This window comes from Hippopotamus amphibius, chromosome 4, assembly GCF_030028045.1.
Source record: "Hippopotamus amphibius kiboko isolate mHipAmp2 chromosome 4, mHipAmp2.hap2, whole genome shotgun sequence".
Taxonomy (NCBI): Eukaryota; Metazoa; Chordata; class Mammalia; order Artiodactyla; family Hippopotamidae; genus Hippopotamus; species Hippopotamus amphibius.
The window spans coordinates 42,841,981-42,858,501 of NC_080189.1; the positions used below are offsets into that span (position 1 = coordinate 42,841,981).

Below are 16,521 nucleotides of genomic sequence, written 5' to 3' on the forward strand. Positions count from 1 at the left end.
AGTTACATCTCTACACCAGAGTTACACCTAAAGCTCTATCCCTCTTTACTTCAGGCGAGTCAGACAGTTCCTTACTCCTAGCACATCCAATGACTGGGACTGAGTAGTTCATGTCAATTTGTCACTGACTCTCAAACTTCAGAATACAGCTATGGGAGCTCTCTTTGCAGTCTTGAAGTCAAACCACTCTAATTCAGGACAACTTTCTCCTTGGCTGTCAGTCATTTTTCTTGTACCAGCATATGTTATAGGTGACACCATATAACTCTTAAACTATACTGTAAACATCCTCTTTTACAAAAAAACATGCCATCACCTTTTGTAATCCTGCCACAGATAGCACATAATGGGCCCTTTAAAAAAAAAAACTGATTTGAAGCTGAGATATGATAAACACTGTTGACTTTCTAGAATAAATTACTATTATTAGTTTCTCTAAGTAGAGGATAATAAAAACAAATAACTGTGCCAATATAAAATAATCTTTCTTGTGATTTTAAATATTATATATTACCTAATCAATGCATCATTGAAAAATCATTAAAGGACCTGAGGTAAAGTACTTAGTAGCTGAAATACAAGATGTATAAAATAAAAATAAGGTGGACTTATTAACTAGTTGTTGAACTATTTTTGTTAATGTCATCTAACATTTTAGATAATGAAAGATTTTTCCCTTTCATTAAAATAACTTTCTATATGATTACCTGGTTCTGGTATTTTTCAGGTATAAAAGTCTCTATTTCCACTTAATTAAATATGCTTTATCTTTTAAAACATCAACCCATTCCTCCACCCTGAAAAGTAGATAATTAGTAATATAGTTTTCTCCACACTTCCCAGAATTTATTGATTTTTTACATTTCCCATTGCTGATAACATAGCACTCTCTTCTCTCCTTTTGTTTTCCTTCTCTGTTCAATTTCTGCACTGTCCATTGCCACACCTTGAAACTATTTTTATCATTTTCCTCTTTTCCATTGTCTTCCTTGGTTCGCCTGCAATAGCCTGTTCTCTTAATTAGCAAAATGACACAGCTTTGAATTTGGGTCTTTCTGAGAAGCAACCACTACTCCTAACTTTAACCTGCAGGATTTCAATTATTTGTAACTTACAGACATGGAATACCAGCATTGATATTTCCTTCAAGTATTTATTAAATATCCACTAGGTGTCTTTATCATAAAGAGCTACATAACATACACATCTTTCTCATCTCTCCTCCAAACTTAAAAGGAAAAGCAATAAAGTAAAATATCCCTAAGCTTATCATTTTTTTTCTTTTTTCTTTTTTTGTCATTTTCAAAGTATATTTATCAAGGATGTTTTACACATTTCAAAGACTATAAACGAAAACTTGTGTTAAGAAGCAAAGTGAACATTTAGTATAAGTGAACACTGATGCTTTAGGAAAGAAAAACAAGGGTGGTAAAGCAAATTTAACAAATTAATGCATTTTTTATTAAGCAAAATTGCCTAACGATCTACTTCAAGGAGTTGAAGCCAGTATCTTCATCCTACTTGTTAAAAATGTTAAGCAGGACCACTCCCAATCCCACAAATGAACATTTGATGACCGTATTTATCCTAATCCATCTTAATGCATCTATTTCCATGAATCCCGTCCTATCTGACCCACTCCATGATAACATACCACTTAACCACTTACTCTAAATTTCTTTAAGACATCTAAGTATTCTCATCACAGCACACAACTACCTGTATATCAAACAATTTTAGCATTTTTTATATTTTCATACACATATGATTGTCTTGTTGCTCTCCTGCTGGAATGGTCCATTTGCTTATAATGCTTCCATACTAGTGAGATCCACTCACCAGATGCCAGGCTGTGTATGTTCAAAATCTAGCTTCTGACTCAGTAACTACCCTTCCTTTCTCTAGTATTTTAGGTATACAGGCAATTATTGATTGCATATTTAAAAAACATGGAAGACAAAGTTACAGAATTATCAGTGTCAAACACTAGGTAAGTAGCATAGATTTAAAATTGAGGAAAAGAATAAAATCAGAGGGAATGAAATGGCAATTCATATTTATGAAACATTCCTTACATATATAATATCGTAAGAGATTATTAGTTCTTCTGAAGTCACATCTTGAAAATGGAAGAGAAAGGAAAGAGTTCGTAGTAGAACCTCAAGTGCTGTATTTTCAAAACCAAGAGATGATCACCCTTTCATATGCATTTGCTCTTCTTCCACTGTGTGAGGGCTGGCAACCCCAATGGCTGAATTAACTGTCATCTTCTTTCTACCAAAACACCTGGTCATGAACTCTTTTGAGAAAAACAAATTACATGGCAATCTCTCTGATTTCAAAATTCACTCTCATCTCTTGTATATTTCTTGAGGTAGCAATTGGACTCAAATCTTCCCCCTACACTTTTTTTTAAGATTTTTTTTTGATGTGGACCATTTTTAAAGACTTTATTGAATTTGTTACAATACTGCTTCTTTTTTATGTTTTGGTTTTTTGGCTACGAGGCATGTGGGATCTCAGCCCCCCAAACGGGGATCGAACCCGCACCCCCTGCACTGGAAGGTGAAGTCTCTACCACTGGGCTGCCAGGGAATTCCCTCCCCCTCACTTTTAAGAATGATCTTGTTGTTCCATGGTTTCCAATTATCATCAGTATGCATGTTACTACTTCAACATAGCTGAACAGATTCCTGTGTATTGGGAAAGTGGATAGTAGTATGAAAATGTATAGACATCAACTTAAGATGGCCATCTAAAACTGGAAGTTGAAGAGAACAGTACATAGTGAGGGTCTGAGAAGCAAGCAAGATGAGAGAGGAGAGAAGAAGCAAAAGGGTATGAGATGGCATGAGGAAGGAATTTATCTCAACATGAAAACACTGAGGTTCATTTTGATTCACCTTCTGTTCCTTGCCCACTAATGCCTCTAGTTCTTTTCAACAACTTCTTCAGGATTTCCTCTCTACTGTTGATTTTCTAATTCAGGTCCTGGTCCTTTAATCAGAATTACCTCAATGTCCTGTTCTCACATGCTTTCTTTCTCTTTCATCAGGTGCTCAAGGTACAATTTAGGAGTAACGTTTTCCCTCCTGGGAGGAAGATCAGTTTTGTTCATAGTGTTCAGAGACAAATTTGCTCCACTCACCAGGTATCAAGCTGTGTATTTTTAAATATTCAAAGTCAAGCTTTTGACCCAAAACTTAGCCTTCCCTTTCAAAGTTTTCACAAGCTTTTAGCAGTAAAGAAAAGCAAAATCCTTTTCCTTTCCACTTTCCATACCTCTCTTTCAGTATTAAACCTCAACACAAAGTATAATGATCAAGAGACCCTTTTTCCTATATATCCCTAGCCACACAGCCTATTTTTTATTTTCGCTCTTGACTTTAAAACCATGGTAAAATAATCCAAGTTGACTCCATGCAGTGCCTACTTTAGTGCTAGAATGAAGTTAACAATTTAAATTAGTTAAATTTATAGAAGAAAAAAAATTAAAGCTAACTCTAATTTTATTTAGGAAAAGAAAAAATTATGTTACTTTCATCATTGCTCACACTTACCTTATCAACATATTTCTTAGAATTGTAAAATCACAATGTTCACCATTTTCAACTATAAAAAGAAAAAAATAGACCACATATATTATTTCCACTAAACCCAGTCTTTTCAAAGCGAATTGGGTGTTAACAACGAGAGAATATGCAAAATAACTTAGACCAATTTTTCATTAAGATTTAACACTGTAACATAATACTTAATTTAAGGGTATATCAGACGAGTGTACTATATTATTTTATTATAGTTTAATCTTCAATAATAAAATATAAATGTAACAAATGAGCTCTCCAAAAGCAAACAATTTTGACATTTTGAAAGAGGTGATCATGTATTTCTCTTTATGGTAGAAAATATATTTATTCCATAACAAAATGCATTTAGAAAGCTTCATGCTGGGGTGAGGAGGGGATCACTTTAGAAAAACCTCCTTAAGGTAACCAAAATGAAAACATGAGCCAAGAACATTAAGGCTGTTTATTTTTTAAAAACGTATCACTAAAAGAACACTCTTTGGGGAGGGGGTGGGGTACCTAAAACTAAATATACAAAGCAACTTCTTCTGTGCATATTTCTAAGGGCTGTACTAGTTCGAAAGCCTTAGCTCAGCAACTGAAGGTTACACAGCGATGACAGGGCTGGGAATGAGCATAGTATATCACTGGTTGGGAAAGTCACTGATAAGAACAGTTAACTTGGAAAATATCCTAAAAACTACAGAATTTTCAAAGTAATACCAACAAATAGAACAATCATGACTCAATGCTGATTCCCAGTTACTATAACACAGAAGACTAAATATTAGGTTTAAACCAGTATAATAAACACATATTTGGGGAAACACGTCTATTGCCAAGAAGGCTTCTGAGAACTGATGTTATAATTAAGATTTTATTGTTGTTTAAAACTCCTTAAAAAATTAATAGAGGATCTCTTAATAATGAATGTGATCCCCAAAAAAGGTCACTTCTGTCCTGAGGAAAGGAAAATGTGAATATTTTAACTGGACTTCTGACAGTTCTTCTCATTCTTAAGGATCCCAGACCCATCTGAGACTCATGTAAAAGTGGCAGGCCTTTTCTCCAAAATTGTTTTCAATTTCAGAAGGTTTATTAGATCCCTTGGAAGCAATCTTTGGGCCCCAGGTAAAGAACTCCTACATTATAAGTGTGTTTTCAAAGAAGAAAACAGGAATAGACTTAATGGTGGGGCAGAGGTGGGAGGGTGGGTACTAACAAGTGGCTTCTAAAGTACTACAACATTAGGATTTAACACATACTTGCCTGATTTAGTAGGACACAAGGTCTGAGAAACCTGAATGTACTTATGAGGAAATGAGACTCAATGAAACTGAATTCAGAATGATCTTTGAAAATCTAGACTATATCAATGCACTATGCATATTATACTACTTACTATAAATACAAAAAATTTTTTATCACATTTGTGAGATATTATAGAAAGCCATTCACTGAAGAAAACCTTACCTTCAGCAACACCCCAAGGATACTGCCTTCCTCTGACCCTTTTGCCATTAACTTCAATGATAGTATTACTACCTACCACAGCAAGAGGTAAACGGTCCTATAAAACAAAGTATTCTTGTTCAAATACATCTCTGTAGTCCTCACAAATTAAAAAATAAAGAAGTTACATTACTCAACAGATAAGCAAAGAATTATTACCCCAACAGTTTCCGCATTCACTTTTATAGGCCGTTTAATTACTATTTAGTAAGTTGTCATTATATATTGTCACCAATGTAAACAATAAATAAAATTATATTTTCACTGAAAATTTAAGAATATTAAGGCATATACTGATCAAATTATTTGTTAAAACATCATTCCAAAAAGAAGCTGTCCCATAGTGGAAAAATTTAAAAAGGATAAAAAATACATTGGCAGTTAGAGGGAAAAAAATGAGGCCTGTGACGAGCTTGCCTACCTGATCCAAAACCAACCCTAACAACCCTGGAAGCAGAGAATGCCATTAATCAATATATCATTTTTAGGTCTAGGGTACTTAGGAAACCACTATAAGTCAAAAATACAGAAAATTATGTCAGTATGGATTTTTGGTTGATTCTTATAAAAGGACAAAAGAAAAAACTATTTTTGGCTCTTAAAACAAAGGTTAAACATTAACAGTGCTTAAGAACAAACCCTTTCCCTTCTCATTACGCCCCACCTTTTCTCACCCATTACCTATTTTTAAGAGGGAAAATTAGAAAATATGAAATCAGTTAACTGAAAACCACACGAAGACAAGAATTATGTTATTCATCTCTCTATTCAATACAATGCTTTATTTACACATAATAGCCAAACAACAAAGTTAATCATAAAGTTGAACTCAATACTGAATAATCTCCCTCTTTTTTCGTAAGTCAAACACTGATGTTTTTGGTCTTTCCAGCAGCTATTATAGTGTTTTCAAGGCTCTAAAACATTTTAGCACATGTATGAGAATGAACCTACCTTTATCTTTTTAACAAGCTTATTTTCTTCTTCATCATCTGTCTCTGGGAATTCATATATTTTAATTTTATGTTCTTGGATTTCTTTCATTATCTAAAATGAAAGAGGAAGTCAGCAAAAGAGCACCACACATAATGTTAGTACATTAGCTTTACTTTTATTATACCCTTCTTAAATTTCCAAGTCCTCAGCTGGTTTTCAATGATGCAAAATGTAATCTAAAACCAAAGTACTATGCTGGTCTTTCTTTTTTTTTTTTTAAATTATAAAGTTGACATATGAGTACCATTCTCGAAATCCAATTACTTCAGAAGTGTTTAAGTCGTGTGGTTATAATACCAAAAGAGTTCTAAAAATGATATAAGATTCCAGAAAGGGCTTTCTCCAGTTGGTTTCTACTGTAACAGCTTTAGGTCATTTATTTATAATGACAGATACTTTCTCTAGATAAACTCTTACCAACTGTTTTATTCATCTGAATCAATAAAGCTTAAACTTACCTAAAATTTTTAGTAGAATTTAGCAAAAGTAAAATTCAGTATTCGCTCCAGGAAAAAAAATGTGCACACTTATCAGAAAATATCCTTGCATGTACATATGCATACACACACATCAAGGAGCAACAGATATAAAATCAGGCAAACATGCCCTGATTAAGAAGCTAATGAGTTTATAATAATAATCAATGAGAATGAAGAAAAAAGAAAGACAACTTAATAACAACATCAGAAATGACCTAGTTCAAATTAAATTATCTTGTCCAAAATCATTCCAAATTCTAATAGGAATACAGACATTCAAATAATGCTGAATACCTACTGTATTCAAACTCGTAACAAACAGATGGCTAATATATCTATAACTAGCTCCCTGCCTGACTGGTAGTTCAGTGCTACTCTTACTACCAGGGTCCTCAGCAGCAGTAAAGGGACCCTAAACAAAATGTGCTACATGGTTACTAAAGCAGACAGAAGTAAAACTCCCACTGAAAATAACATATCTTTTACAATTGAGTTACATGTCTATGCAGAAAAAAACCTAAGAGTAAGTGATGGGATGTCAAATACATGACTAGAAGAAAGAAACATTAGCAGGTAGCTCTAAGAGCAGTGGTTCTTAGTCAGAAGTTGTATATTAAAACGGCCTAGGACTTCCTAGGTGGTGCAGTGGTTAAGAATCCACCTGTCAATGCAGGCGACACGGGTTCAAGCCCTGCCCCAGGATCATATCACATGCCACGGAGCAACTAAGCCCGTGTGCCACAACTATTGAGCCTGTGCTCTAGAGCCTGTGTGCCACAACTACTGAAGCCCACATGCCTAGAGCCCATGCTCCACAACAAGAGAAGCCACCACAGTGAGGAGCCTGCACACCACAATGAAGAGCAGCCCCCGCTCACCGCAACTAGAGAAAGCCCATGTGCAGCAACGAAGACCCACCACAGCCAGTAAATAAATAAATAAATAAATAAAATTAAAAAAAAAAAAAAAAAAAAAAAGGCCTGAGTGTGCATCTTCAAAATAATGTATACAAAAGCCCTATCTTAACCTACAGAACCAACTGGTAGAGATATGGTCCAATAACTCATTTTGAAAAAGTCCCCTAAATGACTCTGATAAACACCCCTGGTTAAAAACTTTTTTAAAAGTATAAACAAAGAAAAAGATAATTGTACAACCCTACAATGTGACTGATCTGGAAGTAGGGATAATTGCTTATTCATCTTTTTTATCTCTTAGTTCTCAGTACAATTCCAAATCAAGGTACATACAAGTCAAGATAGAAGAGGAGAAATGTTATTGTATGACTAGTATTTGAACTTAGAAACAGCATATTAAAAAATAAAAACATATACTTCTGGTAGAAATACCAGATGTATATAGTAAAAATGATACACTAAAACATTCTCAAAATTTATACAGAATTAACACAATTTCAAAGCAAATTTCCACAGGTTTTTGTTTTTGTAATAGGTGTCAAGATATTCTAAAACTCATACTGAAAAAGGTGAAGAACCAAAGTACCTTGTTAGAAAGGGGACTATGTGGACAATAAGAGATAATTCTAAGATTTATTTTAAAATATTATACAAATAGCTGCAGTCTAAAAGATACAACACTGGCCTAAAATTTAAAAACAGGCTACTGGAATAGGAAAGTATAATAGTTCCAGAAACTGACCGTACATTTCATAAAATGTAATATATAATAAACCAAACACAATGATGAGGGAAAAATAAACCCCTGCTTTAAAGTGTTCAGCTTTTCTAGAAAATTAAATTAAAAGTTAAAGAAATTATTAGGTACCACATTATTCCAAAAAAAGTTTTAAAAATAAAAATGACAAATAATGCTGGCAAGGCATTAGAATAAATATACCCACTGTAAGACGAATTTGATTGTTTTACTGGGAAAGCACCATGACAAAATGGGGCGGGGGGGGGAGATAAAACCATATAGTAAACTAGCAAGAGGAATACACTATAACACATTATACTGAAAATACAAAAACTGCAAATTACATGAATGGTATTAGAAACCCAACAGTTCAAACTCATTCTACTTACCTGTTTCTTAAACTGTTGGCATTCCTCCGGTGTGAGTGTGTCTGCTTTGGCAATAAGTGGAATGATATTCACTTTTTCATGCAAACGCTTCATAAACTCAATATCCAATGGTTTAAGTCTGAAATACACAATATTTAACATGACTGGATTGATCAATTTGGGAGAATAGATTCTTCACATCCCAATGCTAAATTACATACACTGGAACTACTTTACTTACTCATCAGAAACACTCTCTGTAGATGCACTGGGTCAGCAACAGTTAGTAAGAACAGGACTTCAAGAAGCACTGGAGTGGGTAAGAAGGCTCTGACTCCTGCCCTTTAACACCCTGGTCATAGGGTTTGGGCCCTAAAGAAGAATTCGAAAAACCAGAAAGGCTCCTAATAGGCTTTTCTACAATAGTCTCTATACTTACTACTCAAAATTTGGGAAATCTTTGTTTTGTTTTTAAATGAAAAATTATAGTCCTCTTTCACTTCTTGTTACCAACTATATTTCTCAGAGAAGAGGCACAAAAGAGATTCTTCTTCATCATCTCTTTTACCCATTACACTCTAACTGCTGCCTCCACTTTGCCACTATACTTTCAAAAAGGTCACCAAATACATGTACTTCTATGCTGCTAATATAATTAATTAGCAGCAGCCAACTCATAAATACTGTGGTGTTTACCAGTATATTTTTTAATAAATTTATTTATTTATTGGCTGAGTTGGGTCTTTGTTGCTGTGTGCAGGCTTTCTCTAGTTGCGGCAAGCAGCGGCTACCCTTCATTGTGGTGTGCGGGCTTCTCACTGCGGTGACTTCTCTCGCTGTGGAGCGTGGCTTCTAGGTGCGTGGGCTTCAGTAGTTGCAGCACGTGGGCTCAACAGCTGTGGTTCATGGGCTCTAGAGCGCAGACTCAGTAGTTGTGGCACATGGGCTTAGTTGCCCCATGGCATGTGGGATCTTCCTGGAGCAGGGCTTGAACCTGTGTCCCCTGCACTGGCAGGCCGATTCTTAACCACTGCACCACCAGGGAAGTCCCAACCAGTATTTTTTAATTTGTCCATTATGCAGCATTGACATTACTCCCTCACAAGCTGTTCCTTTAAGGTAATTTTCAGGATTTCTTAGTAAGCTAGTCCCTTAAAGAGCTACATTCCTCAGAATTCTCTAGGAGGTTGTCTCTTCTCACTCTACATTCTGTAAGCTTATCATTAACTACACTGACTTCTATTATCCTCTATGGGTCAATGATTCCCAAGCCTTTATATCCAGCCCAGATTTCACTCTTATGTTCCAGGCTTGTGTTTACCTAGTGGAAATACTACTCAGACATCCCATTTTGGCACCTCAAAATCAAAAGTTCATCTGAACTCCCATATTTTCCCTCCCCTTCACTGCTTCCTATCTCAGTGAATAGCACTACAATGCACCTGATTACTCAAGGCTGAAACCCAGGATTCCTCCCTCCTCTAATTCTCAATTCCAAAGATTCACCAGGACCTGAATAACAGATAAAGATATTTATATATTTATCTCCATTTCCATTAGTTTGGTTCAGACCACCAAGACTTTTGGTATGGATAAAGAAAAGACTCTATCTGGTTTCTCTCCAAACCATGCACACTGCAGTCAGAATGGTTTTTCTAAACCCCAAATCTGATCAAGTCATTCCGTGACTGAAAACCTTACTAAAGGTAGATTCCTCAGCTAGTATGGCCTACAAGGCCTGTGAAGACATAGACTCTCCAGGTGTCCTCATCACTTAGCATCCCTTAGCATTTTTGCTACCACCTACTTCCAATGTGCCAGCCTTTCTGAACTTCTCACAATTCCTTGAAAGCACCGTACTTTGTCCTCTGGCCATAGGCGACTGCCTTTGCCTGGAATACACTCCACTCCCATCTGCCTTCTACTCAGCTTGCCTAATTCCTAGTCATCCTTTAGGACCTAGCTTACTATTCATATTTCCTCTAGGAATTCTTCTCTAACCTAAGACTAGACATCTTTCTAAGGGATCACAATACTTAGTTTGCCACACAGTAACTGCCTACTTGTGTATTTGTTTTTCCCATCTTCTCACTAGAAGATCCTCAAGAACAAGGCCTTTGTCTCATTCATTTATATCTCTAATACCTAGCACAGTGTCAATACATGAGTAGGTGCCCAATATCTGTTGACTAAAAAGCTAAGCTGCTGTGATTTTCCTTATATCTTTGAATAACTTTAAATAAAAACCAGCTATCCCTCACATCTAAAATACACTGCAGACTAAAAATTAATATTCTATGAAAATAAATGAACATAACAGCAATATTTTGCAGAGAAATGTGGTATTCCTTAACTTCTAAAACATGAGGAAATGGACTAAAGATCTAATTTCATCAGAAGTTTTATTGACTAATATTTTAAAATAAAGCAAAAGCCCTTGTTAGGGTTCTCTTAGAGTACTATAGTTTAACAGATATAAACAATGTAGGGTATACTGGGGGTCCAGAGACTAATGAGGTATTATTCCTTTTTACTAACAAATAATACTATACTTCTTTGTGATGGTGACACTGACTGGCAGAGAGATGGGGTAAGGAGGCAGGGAGGCAGATACGGAGAAATAAGATAGCTATCTACATTTCTAATTCTCATCTTAAAGCCTCTGAATTTTGATATAAGCATTCAGAGAACACTACAGAAAAGAGTGTGTGGCTGAAGTAACACTATATTTATCTGTAAATAGCACCGTTACCTCACCAGTGCTAACTGAAAAACCTTTTGATTTTTGAGAAAAAATTTAAGTTTTGCTTATTTTCATCAATCATTACATAATGACACTAAATATAAAAGCCATGGCTCAGTCAGTCAATCTCAGATTTGTAAATTTTTAGGGTTCACCTTCTAGATTATACTCATGACAAATTTAAATCTCCACCACTACCACCACATTAAACCGGTGACAGAATTCAGTCAATCTAAAATTTTAATAAATCATAAGTGCATTTAATATAAAATATTAAAATCAAAATCAAAATTAACAAGATTTTACACTTAAAAGTAAAACGACATTTGCAGAACATTTATTATCTGATTTCAACTTTTAGAGAGAAAGACACTTGAAAATAGCCATGACAAAGAAATTGGGGAAGTCAACTTCTCAAATATAAAACAGGGCTGAAGAACATTTAAATCAGTTAAAAAAAAACTGAACTTTAGATATAACCTATATAAAAACCCCAATAAAACCTTTCTGCCCTTTTAAATTAGAACACAAATTTCAAAAGCTTACAAAATGTCAGCAGAAAACACTTATCTCACAAGTAGATTACATTCTGGTTGAAATTTTTCCTGTTTATTTAGCTTTATTTCATGTCATCTTTTCCAACAAATTTAGTTTTTAAATTTTTTTTTACACAGTGGAAAGTCCTTTATAGAATTTCTAAAAGATAAACCCAAATTAGAGGAAAAAGACTAACCTCAAAGCCTACAGCAAAATAAGTAAAATGACTAGAGGGCAAATGGCAAATATTTATTAAATATACATACATATATATATTTCTAAGGGAGAAAAGCTTTCTATATAAAACTCACTGAGTGACACTTGTTTTTTCAAAGTGGCAATCAACATTCAAAAGGTTTGTAAAAAACACCATTTAAAAAGTCAAGTTACAAGTCAGTTACCAACCACTGAACAACAACAAAAAAAAGAAGCAACAACAGCTGAAATCGTAAATTAACCCTTTGCTCAGTGACAACACTTGCTGGGGTGAGGTGGGGGACACCGAAAATATACTCTTGGGTCAATTTATAATTACTCCAAGAACAGAAACTCTAAAAAAGGGAATCTAGGGACTACCCAGATAAGATAGAAAGGCCCTAATTCATCTATTATGCTGCCTAGAATTTCACTCTGTAGTAAGCAGGGAATTTGGAACTCTCTACAGAAAATTCAGGGTCATATTCTTTCACTCAATCTGTAGTAGCACATACCAATGAGCAAAACTTTGGTCCATTTCTAAAAATAGTTAAACTGAGAAACTACTCAAAATCACACTTTTATACATAAGAAATTAAAATTTGGAACTCTCAATCCTTGTGACAAACAAGAACTGGCCCAAAGCCACCACACATAATATAAAAATTTTTTCTTTAAAAAAAAAGTGTATTTCCCATGCAATTTTAAGAAATATATTTTCCCTCAGGGAATAAGAGAAATGTGATTTCATGAGAAGTACTAAATCTTGGAGATAGTCCAAAAGATCTAAAATAATAAAACTGGATATAAACTGACAAATTTCTATTGACTTAAACTGCAGGTTAAGATTTTATTCTGTTGGCTTCCAGGAAAAAGCCCTAAGAAGTTAAACTAGAATGATAAAAAAATTTATATATATATATATATATATATATAAATTTTATAAATATATATTAAAAATATATATATATATTCAGGAAGAAGCTAACAAGTACTCAGATAAAGCCATAGTGTGGTATTTTTGAGTTTTTTTTTTTGAGCCTTTTAAGTAGGTGAGTCAATTTTGTGCTTTAAACATGTAAATGTCTGAGAATACTGTAGAAGAATATTAGAAATAAAAGAAGAAACATTTGCACCACTATAATTGGACGGTGCAAAAATTGTAAACTAAATAATTAAGGCTTTGTGCTCGACCAAGATGGTGATAATGGGCACTAGCCTGTCTAGGCAAAAGGTGAAGAAAAAAGCAGAAGATGGAAGAGAAGGGTACTCTTTTGAAGGAACTGGTTTACACTAGTGTAATCTGGGTGTTGAGATGACTTAATGCTATTTAGTCTGATGCTATAAAACAGTCCAGTTGCTTTTGGTGGAAAGATGGTGGAGTTACAATCATCAGGTGGCTGAGTTATGCTGTCATTTATCCAAAGATTAAAGAAGAGTAATTACGAACATCTGCAGCTGACAATGACACACACATCTACTCAAAATGACAAAGAAACACAAACAAAAAAAGGAGTAGAGGCTGGCTGTACTAACAATGAGAACAATCAGATCAATGTCGAGATACTCAGATCTTAATTATAACTCCTAGTAAGTAGAAGGTTAGTACTGATGATATGATACTTAACCAATTTGACTGCGACAGCTAAGGTAAAACAGAAGACACGTAGATTTATTTTAGTGAAGAAAGAAATGGCACATAAAAACCTCAGTATTTAAGGTTTTTCTGTAGCCTTCTCTACCAGATCTATAGTAAATAACATCTTTGGAGTTTCTTAGAATATGTCTAAGCTACTTGTTATGGCTGTCTCTCCTTATTTGATTGTTCAATTAGTGGCAGACTGGTCAAAAAGAAAGCTAAATTGGCCACATTGAGACACCAAACCATGATGGAAACAACATTCCTTTCCACGAAGCAGGTAAAGTCTTACACATGAGACACTAATAAGCAAAATCACTGTTACCTTGTCTAGGAGTTAAAAAGGTTTCTTATAACCCCTTCTTATATGGATTTGGAACTTTACAACTGGTATAGTTAAAATATACTCCAAAGAGATGAGGATTACTAAAATATGCACTCAAAGATGAGTAACAATAAAACAATTAAAAAAAGATTATCAGAAGCATCAAGGTACTGACCCATGTCCTGAAGGAGCAATGAAGTATAAACAACACTGCACTCTGTTATCAGGCATCTGACGTCTGTTCACTCTAGATTCTGCATTTAGGTAATCCTCAAACTTACTATCAATGTAGTCGATAACAGGCTGCCAGCTGTAGAATACAGATTAAAAAAAATAATTAAGCTGCGATTCTACATATGAACATACAACTGATGACTCTGTTAAAGCACAAAAATCAATATTTTTAAATACAGAAAACCAATGTTACCAACGGAAGACATCTCAAATTATTCTATATATACTGATTCAAAAACAAATATAAATTACATTGAATAAAATCTTGATTCATTATTTCTAAACCTTCCAAATGGAAGAAAACTGTTTAGAGTCAAAACACAATTATATCATCTTATTATTTGCATTAATAAGTATATCAATGCAAAGACATTTTCCAATATGAAAAATTATATCCAAAGAGTTTTATATTTCAAATGAAAAGAATAAACAATACAGAAACCTCATGATAAACTTATTTAGGTGTTTTAAAAGTTGACAGAAATTTAATTTTCCTTTGAGTTCCACATTGTTTCAATGTGGAACTCAAAGGAAAATTAAAATATTTTTTATGAGCTACCAAGATATCATTTCCAATTAGAAAGTCATGGATATTCTCTTCACTTAACGGCTGAAGTAAAAACTGAAAATCAGGTTTAAATTAGGATATGATAGAAAATGGATAAAATTACAGTAGAGAATGAAAAGTTTCAAATTTCTTACAATAATGAGAATCTTTTATCTATGTTTTAGAATCTGTCTTTAACATAATTCTCTGAAAAGTGTTATCTTCATTTTATAGAAAAGGAAGTCATTTCAAAGAAGTTAAGCAACATTGACAAATAAGTGGCAAAGTTGACATTGACCCAAGTCATTAAGTTCAATGACTTTCGCTAAGATGAGAAGTTTAACAATGTTAAATTTTAAAATGTTAACCCCCATTCCCAAATGCAATGGAAAGCGACAGTGACAAACCCTTCTTACCAATTACTATTATCCACTGCATCTCCAAATCCTGGGGTATCAACTATTGTGAGCAGTAACTGAACACCACCTTCTTTGATTAAAACTTTGGACTGTTCCACCTGTAAGAGTCATTGGTGCAGATATTAATACTATACATTATAATCCTTGGCTTCCTACAAGGTAAGAGGTAGGGAGATGAGTGTTAATCAAAATCAAATAGGAAACTTTTCGCAAACTAAATCTACCCACCCACTTTCTTTAGAATCAATTATTGTTAGAAATCCTGATTATCTTCAAAGAAAAGCACATATGTAAATAGTGCTGTTGTTGGTACAGAGAAGGAAAACAGGAACTGATAAAACAATATTAATTACTAAAGCCATATAATACTTATATAACCTAAATGTACATCTAATAATACAAAAAAACAATGTGCTTGAATGATTAAGTAATTCACAGAGATCAAATGTGATTAATCAGTCAAGTACATTTAATCTACCATTTGTGGTAAATGTTTTCTTGGACTATCTCCATCTAGTTTGGTCCAAACCAATTACTCAAGTGAATTTACTGCCATTCCCGAATCTTTCTCAGCATGGCTGTAATTATTTACACTTGTGTTTACATTATGGTTAAGATCCAATTCTCTTCTCAAATGTGTTATTGTACATTCAGGCTAAAGCAATCAGCAAAGGTCAAGGCACTGAAAAAACTGTATTCCAGTAGGGTAAAACCCTACTAACTCTGATTAAAATCTTCAATTCTCTTTAGAATTTGTAAAAATGTTCTATTTGAGAAAAGGTATTGGACTTAAAACAATAACATTTCCTCCTATAATCTAAGATATTCTGTAACCCCAAACTCTGTTTTAGAATGTAAAAATCATTCATCTTGGACATGTGCTGCTGCTACAAAAAGCAAACACTGATTCAAACAGAAAAGGGGAATTATTCTCCCAGAAAAAGACAGGCTTTCACTCAATTTACATCAAGTGTTTATTAAGACTAGAGGTTCCAAGTATGCTGATAGGCTAACTTAAGAGGCAAGAATTATACTCAAACTTTGAGTGTTACATGCTGTAAGATGGTACAAACTATTGTACCAATAAGTACTACTAGACTTAAAGGGAAATGTAATCACATGAAAAACAACTTCAACTATTTATGTTATTAACAGAGTTGGAAATGAAAAGTGACTAATTTCTGGGTAGAAAAAGTTTGATTCACCTTTTAGAGATTACAGAAATGATGATATCTTTCCATTTCCCTTTGATATTTTCTCACAGGTGCTAGCTGATGGATGAAGACTGAGGAGTTGAGTCTG

The 16,521-nt window shown here is 34.1% G+C and overlaps 1 protein-coding gene across 3 annotated transcripts in view; it reads right to left on the reverse strand.

Annotated features, from left to right (window-relative positions):
- The window catches only part of SEPTIN7 (septin 7), a 69,123-nt gene that overhangs the window by 17,681 nt on the left and 34,921 nt on the right, over window positions 1-16,521 (reverse strand). For all 3 annotated transcript variants that reach the window (XM_057730406.1, XM_057730404.1, XM_057730405.1), the window contains exons 4-9: window positions 15,217-15,317; window positions 14,195-14,329; window positions 8,602-8,719; window positions 6,036-6,128; window positions 5,043-5,139; window positions 3,561-3,612 (exon numbers count right to left, since the gene is read on the reverse strand). In XM_057730406.1, coding sequence (XP_057586389.1) covers window positions 3,561-3,612; window positions 5,043-5,139; window positions 6,036-6,128; window positions 8,602-8,719; window positions 14,195-14,329; window positions 15,217-15,317 — 596 coding nt within the window. The remainder of the gene's footprint in view (window positions 1-3,560; window positions 3,613-5,042; window positions 5,140-6,035; window positions 6,129-8,601; window positions 8,720-14,194; window positions 14,330-15,216; window positions 15,318-16,521) is intronic.